Genomic DNA, 12945 nt, shown 5'->3' with positions numbered 1-12945 from the left:
CTTCAAGGCAAAAACGACGGCTGCCAACTCTAGATCATGGTTAGGGTAATTCTTCTCATGGATTTTCAACTGACGAGTAGCATACGCTATCACCTTCCCATGCTGCATCAATACTGCGCCTAAACCGAGCTTCGAAGCATCGATATACAGAACAAACGCGCCGGGCCCTGACAGAATGGCCAAAACTGGTGCTGAGGTAAGAGCTTGCTTCAAAGTATCGAAGCTCTTCTGACACTCATCGCTCCACACAAATTTAAAATTCTTCTTTGTCAATGATGCGAGTGGAACTGCGATGGACGAGAATCCCTGAATAAACTTCCAATAATATCCTGCTAGGCCAAGGAAACTACGGATCTCTGATGCATTCTGCGGCACAACCCAATCTATGACTGCTGCAACTTTCGCTGGGTCTACCTCAATACCGCTGCTAGAAACGATGTGGCCTAAGAACGCCACCTTCTCTAACCAGAACTCGCACTTACTGAACTTGACGAATAACTTCCGCCTTTGCAAGTTCTGCAACACTGTGGTCAGATGTCTGCTGTGATCCTCTTGATTCTTAGAGTAGACGAGAATGTCGTCTATGAATACTATCACAAATTGATCAAGATACGGCTGAAAATACGCGAATCATGAGATCCATTAAGATTGCTGACGCATTCGTCAGACCGAACGGCATCACAAGGAATTCGAAGTGGCCATAACGAGTCCTAAAAGCAGTCTTGGAAACATCGGCATCTTTCACCCTCAACTGGTGATAACCGGAACGCATATCAATCTTTGAGAATACCGAAGCTCCCTGCAACTGATCAAATAAATTTTCAATCCTCGAAGTGGGTATTTGTTCTTCACTGTAACCCTGTTCAACTCTCGGTAATCAATGCAAAGCCTCATCGTACCATCCTTCTTCTTCACAAACAAGACTGGCGCGCCCCATGGAGAAAAACTCGGGTGGATGAACTCCTTGTCAAGAAGTTCCTGAATCTGCTTCTTAAGTTCTGCCATTTCTGTTGGTGCTAATCGGTATGATGCTTTTGAGATCGGAGCTGTACCTGGCATAAGCTCAATAGAAAACTCCACCTCTTGCTCGAGTGGCATACCGGAGACGTCCTCAGGAAAAACATCTAGGAAATCCCTAACAATCGGAACATCTGAGGCTAACTGACTGGGTGCCTGGGTGACAGATATAAAAGTCGCCAAAAACGCTCGACACCCTCTATGCATGAGCTTCCTAGCCTGGACACAAGATATCAAACGCGGTAAATGAAAGTACCGTCTGGCTCGAATAAGAACTGCTCCATCCCAGGCGGTCGGACTAGAACAGATCTCCGCTGTAAGTCGATCAACACTCTGTTCCTTAATAGCCAGTCCATCCCCAAAATGATGTCAAACTCTAGCATCGGCATAACGATAAGATCCGCATAAACAAGATTGCCATGAAGCTCGAGGTCTATGTCTCGGATCACATTAGTAGCTGTCATCTCCTCACCAGAAGGTAATACTACTGAATAGGCTATATCTAGCCCAATGGTCTTGACCTTGAGAAAGTTAGCAAAGGTCTCCGAAATAAACGAGTGGGTAGCCCCTGAATCTACAAGGCTTTCGTAGCTGAACCCGTTATAAAAATTCTCCCTGAAAGGTTGGAACGCTTAAGTTGAACCCAACAGTTACAGGAACTAAACCTATAGACATGCAAAGGCCAGAGTTCTTCTAAACTAAATTCCCGAAAATAACCCTGATTAGAGCATGCATTCCTATCATCAATTCTAAGTTCAAAACCTCAACCCGAAACCTAAATTCCCAAAACATTGAATTTCGAATATTAACTTAAAGCTTTAAGGTACCTGTCATGAGCATGGTGTCTGGGTTCGTCTCTGCTGCATGGAGGGCAAAGACTCTGCCTTGGGTAGACATACTCCCCTGTGGGCATTGCTGCAGCAAGTGTTCTGGACTACCGCAACTTATAACACTTCCTGGAACCATACATACACGCTCCAGCATGGCGGCGTGTGCACCTAAGACAGACTGGTTGCTCAAAAGTCCTCGGGACTGCACATCCCTACTGCTGCTGCCGCTGTCCTCTGTTCTTGGGTGGGCCATGGAAAGGCCTCTTGTTCTGATGCTGCTGAGGAGGAGGACGGGGTGACATCTGGACTGGGCGCTTGCCCTGGCGGTCTTTCTCTATATCCTGTTGACCCTGCTCTGCAGCTAGAGCTCTGGAGACGACAACATCATAAGCATTAGGGCCAGCCACCCTAACATCGCGGCGCAAGATCGGCCGTAAACCATCCAGAAAGTGCCTCAGCTTGGCACCGGCATCGTTCGCAATCAGGGGCACAAAATGGCAACCCCTCTCCAACTTACGGATGAACTCCGTAACAGTCGAGTCTCCCTGCCTCAGGGTCATGAACTCCCTGGTCAATCTAGAACGCACTTCGACAGTAAAATATTTGGAGTAAAATACCTCCGTGAAGCGCGTCCAGCTCAGCGTAGCCAAGTTCAATGCTACTGATGCTACTTCCCACCGTAAGCGGGCATCTCCTCCAAATAGATAGGTGGCACAACGAACTCTGTCCGTATCTCCAAGCTCCATGAACTCGAAGATAACCTCGAGGGACTTGATCCAACCTTCGGAAATCATAGGATCGGAGGTCTCTGAGAACTCCTTCGGCCTCATCTTCTTGAAGCGCTCATAGGTAGCCTCGGGCCCTGTCGGCCTGGCTGTCACAGCGTTGTTCCCCGCAAACTGTGCGAAGAACTGAGTCATCCCAACTAATATCTGGGCATTCATGTCTGGTGGAGGTGGAGGTGGTAAATCTCTCTCCTGCCTCTGATTCTCACCGTCCTCCTGGCGAGGCTCATCCTCTCTCGTGCGCTCAAAATGCGTCTAGAGGGCATACTGTTCCATACATAACCCATACGTAAATAACATGCATAATCTCTATTATTTCTTTAAATTTAAATAAATACTGCATAATAAAAATCTGAACGTAAAATATTTCATGAAAACATGCTGTTAAAATATTTCATGCTATAAACGAAATGCGTAAACGTAAAACTTACAGATCGAAGACGTGACTTCGTGAGCTTCTCGAGGTCAGTAGTAGTACAACCCTTTACAAGAACGTAGGCTCTGATACCAACTGTAGAGGCCCGAAATTTGTATTTGAAAATTTGCGAAAAAATTTAAAATTTTCTCTTTAAATAGATAAAATGTCTCATTCATGAAATAAAGTGATAAAAAGTTTGATATTCAAAAAAGCAGCGGAAGTAATTATTGTTTGCAAAAGAACAATTTGAAATAATACAACAAAAGATAAAATGTTTCGGCATAAAATGGTAAATGCTGAAAATGAGGTCCTCGGGTTCCATTACTGCCGACCCAAGATGGCTCACAGGTCCACGCCCTCAATCCCGACCTCATCAGTACCTACAACAATCAATTCTATTGAGTCTAAAGACTCAGCATGCATATATCATAAATAATAAGTAATAATAATAAAATTGCATGCATGATAAAAATATCATGAGTCTGGCGTAACGTAGAAATATCATGTTATTAGTAATTATACTACGTGCATAACTGAACTGAAAATCATAAGTGAAACGTTGCTCGATAGAGCCCTGTCATGAAATAACATGTCATAATTTTATGTTGAGAATATGTTCTACGCAAGTGGCCAATAACGTGAAATGAATCGTCTGATCAGACTAAACCATAGTATACTGGGCGGTAGAGATCTACCAACACATGAACATGAAATGAACCGGTCAGTGACCACCGGATGGAGTAATAATCCCATGATAAGCTCAATCCCATGAACGTGAAGTGGCCACAAGCAATATCGCATATATCTCAAAAATGAATATTTTATATTTTTATGCACGTAATATAATTAATAACATAATTAAATATCCTGTATTATTTTACCAAATGGGTTGGATCGTTCCCAGGCTCGCTGCAATCTAATTGTAACATGAAAATATGCAAATGATTTTAACATGACCAACACATCGTAATTGAATCCAACGACTATACAATTACGTCCAATGACTTAGTATTTAACCATGGCTTCTTCCCAACCCGAACCAACATCGAACCATCGTTTATCCATGATTAAAATACACTTAAAATGATGAAATAATGCTCCTAAAATTTCCGTACTCGAATTTTTGGTGAATGGAGGCCAAAAACATAAAACGCTCTTTCGAGAGTCATTTTGGCACCTTGCACCGTAAATTCTCGTACGACCTCTAAACTTAACCGAATCACAAACGGCCAAAAAACATGACCTTCCTAACTCGATGAGCACTGTCCAGTCCAAGGCCATAAGCTAAAAGCCAACCAAGAACTCAAACGAGCCTCTGAACTGACATACAGCTTGCTGTCATAAAAATACAGCAGCAGTGCTTGCGTTCCTTTGCATTGTTTGCAAGGCTAATGGCCATTGGGGCTTGAACCACCGACCAGAGCCTCTTCCCAACATCTTGAGGGTTGGCCTGAACCATCGCTAAGGGCCCTAGGCCAGCCACAATCCAATCCATCACCCTTGACAACACACGCCTCACCCGAGAGCACACCACCAGCGTGTGGGGTGTTTCGCTTGTTCTTGCTGTCACGGACCATTCCAGTGGCCATTTGATTGACCATGGCATGATCTAGACATCATGAGGTATTGTATGGACCATGGCTAAGGGCCCTAGTCCAACCAAGATCCATACCTCCCTATGACCGAACACACACACACATGCAGAAAATGAAGGGGGTCGAAGGGGGCTTGTCTTGTTTTGTTTAAAACCGATGCATTCATGGACCAAGACTTGAAAGGCCGACTTGGTCTCATCTTAGACATAATAAGGAGATTTTCTAACCATGGATATAGCCCCTGGGGCAGCCATGATCAGAAACTTTCTCCCTTGACAGTAAATAATAAAAATCGAAGTACAAAGAGATATTAGGGAGGAGTTGTTGTCATTTTCCTCTTCTTGCGTGTATGGGGCTTGAACTAATGGACCAACATGATCCTAACACACCTTAGTACGTGTCTAGGTACAGCCTTGGGAGCCTAGGATCGAGCCAAACCCTGCAACAACATAAACAAGCCAAAACATGAGAGCATAAGGGGAGGGCCGAATTCTGCACCTTATTTTCGAAAATAAATGTCATGTATTTCGATTTTCTTGCAATAAAATCATGTACATGTGATGTTTAAAAATACCTATATGGCTTGATTGAAGAGTGAAAGAAGACATGCCTTGGTTTGTTTTGAACGAAAAACAAACGAAACGACGACGCGTTGCGGAGGAGACGGAGTGCTTCGCTTTCTCACTTTTTTCTCTCTTATTTTTCCTTGCTTACTCTCGATTTTTCTCTAGTATTCTACTCTGAAATTTTCGAAATATTGGAGAGGGAGAATGTGTCTAGGAGATGAAGGAAAGGTTGCAAGATAAAAGGAAGAAATGAATCTTTCTATCTTCTAGTTTGTGAGATAAAGAATGATTGTGATAACAAAAGATTTGAGGGATAAACAAGGGGTGCACTTGGTCGATTATGGTGTCTAGGAACAAGGGAGAAATTGCTTAATTATTTAATTGTTGGTGATTTAAAAGTGGAGGAAAAATATCTACCTAGAAAAAGATTAAGGGAAGATAGTAAGGAATGAGTTGTCAAACCAATTTAAATCTAGCAAATATGATGGCCGAATTTATCTAGTTAAATGAGTAGGAAAATTGCTTAAATTATTATTTATCGGAGATTAAATGTGATGAAATTATCTCACAAGAAAAGATTAAGGAAAGAAATAAAATGATGAGTTGTTAAACAATTAACAAATCTTTTCAAGAGGTGGCCGATTTTTGCTATTAAAGTGGGTTGAAAATTGCTTATTTATAAATTAAATAAGGATTTAAAATTGTAAAAATTAGTCTACCATGAAGGGATAAGAAAGGATACCCAAAATTGTGAGTTGACAAATTTAAATCCTACAAAAAAGAGGTGGCCAAAAATTATAGGATAATGGGAGGAAAAATATTGCTTAAATAATGTATTTTAAATCTTTAGAGTTTTATCTACCCATTAAATATTTTAGTGAATTAATAAATTGATTATGGGATAACATTATCTTGCATGCATGGCTAAATCTTTAAATTACTTAAATAATTCCTTAAACATTCTTTTACAATAAATCAACTTATTATTCTCTCAAATAACTTCTAGGAATTTTTTCTTAATATTGAATTTTATCTCAATACTCCAACTCCAGTCCGGCCTCACTTAATTAACTGAAAAAGGAAATAACTAAACTACTGTATAACATAATTAAATTTAAAGAAAAATAATTTAAATACTCGTGCAATAAAAATCATTTATTTTAAATACTAGAAATTATGCATGACTTATACGCAGTCCGATTTACGGGTTCTACAACTTTCTTCTTTTTTTTTTTAATGAAAAACAAAAACAAGTTCTCTGGAATATTTTTCAATTGCAAGAAATAAAATATACTGGAAATAAGGGGTTTATTTTACAATATTAGCGAAAAACCCAATACTAGATAGATAAAACACCAATTTATCGGAGCAAATCAATAATGACTAGGGGTGTTCAAACTTCGGATAAAATTGAAAAAATCGAAAATCCAAACCCAAAAAACCGAACATTGAATTGAACCGAAAACCGAATTTTATAATTCAGATATAAATGTTAAACCGAAATTTATTTGGTTCGGTTTCGGATTATATATGTCAAAATCGAACCGACCGAAAAAACCGAAATTTCATTAAATTAATAATTTTATTTTTATTATATATTTTTTGAAATGATATTAGTGAATGATGAAATTATTTTGAATAATATTTAGTTAATTTTTATTTATGTAATTCAATTAGACTTTATATTTAAATATTTTATTAATAAATCATGTTTAAAGGTAACACATTATATGTTAAAATATATTTATCTTATTAATTTTAATAATTGTATCAAAATTGAAATAACCGATCGAAATAATCGAACCATTTCGATAGAAAACCGAATCGAAGAAAAATGATTTGAATATCAAATTATATATTTGTAAAACCGAAAATCGAAAAACCAAAATAAAAAACCGAATTTCAAACAAATTCGAACCGATGAACAGCCTAATATGACCACGAGGGGTCTGCTTAAGGGTGACATCGTCGCTTGCGTGAAGCTTCGGCGTGACGCCAGTCGTGACTTCGCCTTTCTCGATACTCTCTCTTCCATCTCGCAATCTGTATACATACATACATACATACATATATATATATATACATATACATATATGACCAAGAGTGTCTGCTTAAGGATGACGTAATCGCTTGCGTGAATCTTCGGCGTGACGCCAGCCGTGACTCCGCCTCTCTCGATATATATATATATATATATTTATATATATATATATATATATATATATATATATATATATATATTTCTGGTTCACAGTTCATTCAACACACATTCATCCCATTTCCCGCCAATAAGAAAGAAGAGCAATAATGGCCGTGACAGTGGAGAGAATCAAGCTGGGTTCACAGGGATTGGAGGTGTCTAAACAAGGGCTGGGATGTATGGGAATGTCATTTGGTTACGGCGTGCCAAAGCCCGAGCCCGAAATGATATCCCTCATTCACCATGCCATCAACTCCGGCGTCACGTTTCTTGATACCTCGGATATCTATGGCCCCCACACCAACGAAGTTTTGCTTGGAAAGGTTTTGTTTTATTATTTAATTCTCTTTTAGCAGAAAATTAGGCGGTTCATTTTGTATCCGTGGGCTTTGTTCTGATGCTTTGAGTTTGCCTTTTGTTATTTTGTGATATAAAAGTTCTCGAGGATTGATCATTTTTTTTTATGAATCAATTTCAACATGAGGGAGATTAGTTCTTGAAAAGGGCTCGATCTTATTGCTTATTGTGTCAAATAATTTTTATCGAGAATTTTTTGCTCTCTTTTTGCTAACCAAGTGTAGTTATCATCTTTAAAGATCACTCCCTGAAAAGTGTTCATAAACTTCATTTTAACATAACTATTTCGTGAGCTGAAGTGTGTTAATATAGGATTTGGTTTGGTATCGAAACCAGACAAGCCATGAGCAATAATTACTTGTAAAAAAGCTGGAGATATATGAAAATCTCTATTTTTTGCAAGTTGGTCTGCATTTGTGAGATAACCAGTTATATATCACATTTGAAGCATGAAAATGTCAGATTTTCGTATGCTTTCATATGTACATTCTTGAGTCAGATTTTTATGGAAATTATGAGTATTACCGGACTTACCTCAGCAAATAAAGGAACTTCTGTTTTTCCTTTTTGTTCTGTGATGTTCTTTAATGAGTAGTCTTTGTATTAAGACTTGCCATTGGTGAACCCATGTGACGAGTTACATATTGTTGGATTCGGTGTAGGCTTTGAAAGGAGTAGTCAGAGAAAAAGTTCAAATCGCCACCAAGTTTGGGGCAACTTACAAAGATGGGAAGTTCGAACTAGAAGTACGTGGTGACCCTGCATATGTTAGAGCCTCATGCGAAGCAAGTTTGAAGCGTCTTGATATTGATTGTATTGATCTATATTATGTTCATCGGATTGATACTCGTGTGCCTATTGAAGTTACGGTAAGCAGTGTTATGATGCTTTTTCTTGAAGATTATTGCCCAAAATCCCTTTTGCGAATTGGTCGGTAAAAATGATAATTGACGCCGTATTAAGAATATTTGATGCTTTTTTAAAATTTTGTTGGTAAAAGTGTTATTTGATGTTATGTTAAGAGAAATGGTGAAGAGCGTATAAAGCGACTATGGTGTGTTTCTGCACTTATTTAGTTGTACTTGTATGTAGTTGAGATTAAGATGGCTCCCTCACGAAGATTATCTTCTGTCTCAAGTGTTTTTATTGACAGCTTCAAGTGCAGTAAACTTTTGGATTTGTAGCAATACTTGCAATGAGCAGATTTGAAATAGACCAAAACAATTGCATTTGGAAAAAATTTCTAGAACCTAATTTTTTTTTACTTATACAGAGAGTACTCAACTTTAGCTATGATGCTTCTTTTGTGGTGAACATTGCCCACTTCGAGTTTATGCGTTGTTCATGGTCAATTATAAGTACACTTTCAGTTTTGATATTTCTATCCAGTTAGTCAAATTTTCAGTGATGGCCTTGTGAATTTTCATTTGGTGGACAATAAACCATCATATTGGTTGACAATAAACAACCGTAATAATGGGAAACAAACCCAAAAATTTCCTTGGCATTATGATTCCTAATTATCTGTACCACGTACCTGGACCATCTTTGGCTTTATTGGCCTGCATTTAACCATAAACATTATATGCAATACAAAATAAAGAATCCAGGATATGAAGCTATGTCACACCTGCAGTGTCAATAAAATGCTGCTTGGTTCTTGAGGTTTTTAGCTGAGACCTCGTCTACTTTGCGTCTTTCAATACCTTTTTATTATCATAAACTTTGGCGTGCCTTTTAAGATGGGAGAACTGAAGAAACTTGTTGAAGAAGGGAAAATAAAATATGTCGGCCTCTCTGAGGCATCTGCTTCAACAATCAGAAGGGCGAATGCTGTCCATCCAATAACCGCTGTCCAGAATGAGTGGTCCTTGTGGACGAGGGATGTGGAAGAAGAAATAGTTCCTACTTGTCGGTGAGATATCTTTACAATTGTTGCGATGGACCCGTATGCTCTAGTATAGACAAAGTTACCCATTTTTTTTCTCTGTTTTATTAATTTCAGAGAACTGGGAATTGGAATCGTCCCATATAGTCCACTTGGACGCGGTTTCTTGTCATCAGGTCCTAAACCCCTAGAGAACTTATCAGAGAATGATTTCCGTAAGGTTGGTGCCTATCTACACTCGTGGGGATAATCTTTAGAAATGCCATAATGGTACTTGTGATTTCCTATACTTGCTAATTTATTGAGCATTGATTTATAATTTGTGATTTTTCTAAAGTGTGCGGTTGGGGATAGGTACAGAATAAAAAGTGTTAGTTTTGATACTTATACTCTCAATCAGTGTCATAGGGCTCATTACTGCCTTTCCTATTGCTACTTGCCTGCTCCAAAACGAGAAAAAAATATCCGGATAAGTGAGCACCATTCCATCTTCTGCACAACAAACATTTGATTCTAATTTGACCAATGGAGTTACACGATTATTGGCCTGACAGTATTATCTTTTACTTGAACGCAGAGAATTAGCCACTTCATAATATACAATATTCCATAAAGGGGATTGGTTCAGTGACTGAGTTTTTGCTGTTATGAACTGCGACATTTTTTTATGCAGTAACACATGAAGATGACATTATGATGGTGGATTTTTTGAGCTTTATTCTTCAACATTTAATTGGAAATTGTGATGGAATATTTTGAATTTATTCTTGCAGTCATGTTTCTTTGCATTCTTAATGGCAGCTGTGTTTCGGATTTGTATCTTCACGTTTCTATGCTTCATGGTCATAGTAAATATACTATCATAATTTGCAGAAAGTTTAAAACGTTCTCATTTATAAGAGCGTATTGTATTCTGCAGAAATTTCCAAGATTCCAAGGAGAAAATTTTGAAACTAACAAGCTTGTATACGAGCGGATTTGCGAAATGGGTACAAAAAAAGGTTGCACCCCATCGCAACTAGCATTAGCTTGGGTTCAATATCAAGGAGCCGATGTTTCCCCTATACCTGGTACTACCAAGATCGATAACTTCAATGAAAATCTTGGATCTCTGTCTGTGACGTTAACTCCACGAGAGATGGCTGAGCTCAATTCTTTGGCTGATATGGTCAAGGGAAACAGGAGTCCTTTAATGGAAAACACTTTTTACAATTCTGAGACGCCTCCATTGCTCCTGGAAAGAGGAATAGAGATCGGTACTTCTGTTTTTTTTTTTTCTCTCTATTTTAATGTTGCTGAATGTAAATGTAGCCGATTGATAAAGAAGACTGGTGAGTCGAAATATCCTACTCGACACTTGTGGTCGATCGAAGCATCAATATATTAGTTTCTTGACTGTGAGATCACTATTAGTAAGAAGGCTTGAACTTTTCGAACCAAGATAGAAAGGTGGTCAGTGGCATTGAAAAATAAGCAGGATGCTAGTTTCATTTATACATCGCTCGTTTTGTCATGTCCAAGCTTGTAAGGATTGTGCAAGCAAGTTCATCTTGCAGTAATATGTTTGTCTTAAAATCTTTATATATATATATGCATAAAGTGTGTTACAAAGGTGAAGTTTCTTGACTGTGAGGATATTGTTGTCCCTTGTAACTGCTTGTTTCTTTTAATATAAAATGGCAATAATGCTATTTCATTTTTATTATTGAGCACGTTTTGGGGATAGAAATTAGAGGAATAAGAAAAAGTTAGAAGATTTATTTTATATAGATTGCATTGGAGAAAACACAAATAATAGATGCTGCTTAAATAATTGTACCATGAAACTCCATAAAAGAATAGAATGGAAGATAGTTTGTTTGTTCTCCACAATGTTTTGCTTCACTAGAATTTAGTTTATATATATTTGTTCCTGCATCTCATCGCTTATGAAGAGGAAATTTTATGCCCTTTAAAATTTATGCGTGCTTTTATATGCTAACCAATTATTTTTATATGGATTTGAAAACCTTCAATGTTTATTCATATAATATCTGAGATAAAAATAGTGATTTATGGTTTCATTGAAATTTTTTTTTGATTAAGAGATTTCTTTTTCATTTGGAGGTTGAATTTTAGTTATGAAATTTCAAACTATATTACAATTTTTTTTTCAGTTTCGAAGGCTTTGATGAGTTCAATTTTTTTTTTTTATAAAAATTCTTCCAATTCAATATGGTTCCTGGATTTTATCTTAGTAGTGACTGAAGTTTGATGTTCATAGTAAATTCCTATCATGGGGTATATATGTTTTAGTGGTAATCATATATATATATATATATATATATATATATATATATATATATATATATATATATATGAGATACTTTTGTCAATATATATGTTTGACACAAATTTTTGTAGTGTGGGAGGGCGCCAGATGTCAAACGACACCAACTTTGAAACAACAGAAAATAAAAATCTGACTTAAACGTTTTGAACTCTTGGATTGACTAGTTCTAGAATCACCAAATTAAATGCTAAAGAAATGAAAGTTTAACAAAGAAAATAATAGGAAATCGTTTCGAAAAAAACATGAAATTTTTACCTATGTTATTTCGAACGAATTTGAACATATTTACATACTAGAAATGAACAAAACAAACAAGTGCAAGTATGGTTTTTAAAACGCTAAACTTTTACATAAAAAGCTGATGGATTGATGTGTTGTCGTTGATACAATAAACTTAAATTCCTACTCTCTAAATAACATGAGTTTAATGGTGAGTAGATCGAATTTACAAGGAATGAGATATTCTTTCTTTCGAGAAATACAATAAAAAATAGGATATTTCTTTGATGAGAACTAAATAAAATTAACTTAGCAACCAAGGAAAATTAATAAATTTTAAATGGGAAAATTAATAACAGGGATGAATAATTAACGAAGGTAAAAATTCGATCTTACCGAGTTCAAATTCAAGAGGGTTCCTGTAATGCCCTAGAATTTAATTACCGTAATCTGAAATGATTTGGGTATGATTACCGTAATCTGGAATTAATCTGAAATGATTTATTGAATTAATTACGGTAAATATAGACGGAACGGATTAGCCGGAAAAGACAGAAAAATACATGAAATATGTGCGAGGGAGACACGAGTCGCGCACATGCGCAACGAGATGCGCGAGGCATGCGCGCATAGGACAGAAGCTTCCGCGCACATGTAAACGTAATCTTCAGAGGAAAAAAGAAATCGAGGGGAAGGTTTTGAAGTTCCGAGGTTTGAAATTAATTTGCGAAAAATCCG

At 37.3% G+C, this 12945-nt stretch overlaps 1 protein-coding gene across 2 annotated transcripts; it reads left to right on the top strand.

The window, feature by feature from the left end:
- The first annotated feature begins 7408 nt into the window (after positions 1–7408).
- Positions 7409–11358, top strand: LOC140833027 (auxin-induced protein PCNT115-like). 2 transcript variants are annotated; one of them, XM_073197403.1, is made up of 6 exons: positions 7409–7734; positions 8431–8637; positions 9511–9683; positions 9774–9876; positions 10576–10912; positions 11106–11358. In XM_073197403.1, exons 1-6 carry the CDS (start codon positions 7519–7521, stop codon positions 11120–11122), a joined length of 1053 nt encoding a protein of 350 aa, XP_073053504.1. In that variant the 5' UTR covers positions 7409–7518; the 3' UTR covers positions 11123–11358. The 2 variants fall into 2 exon arrangements, with proteins under 2 accessions (XP_073053504.1, XP_073053505.1); XM_073197404.1 differs by lacking the exon at positions 11106–11358 and having other exon boundaries at positions 9774–9926; positions 10576–10774.
- Positions 11359–12945: the final 1587 nt, after the last annotated feature.

The sequence above is a fragment of the Primulina eburnea genome, chromosome 5, assembly GCF_022965805.1.
Source record: "Primulina eburnea isolate SZY01 chromosome 5, ASM2296580v1, whole genome shotgun sequence".
Taxonomy (NCBI): Eukaryota; Viridiplantae; Streptophyta; class Magnoliopsida; order Lamiales; family Gesneriaceae; genus Primulina; species Primulina eburnea.
Note: the sequence above shows the minus strand (reverse complement) of the source record. Positions and strands in the feature narration are given on the sequence as shown.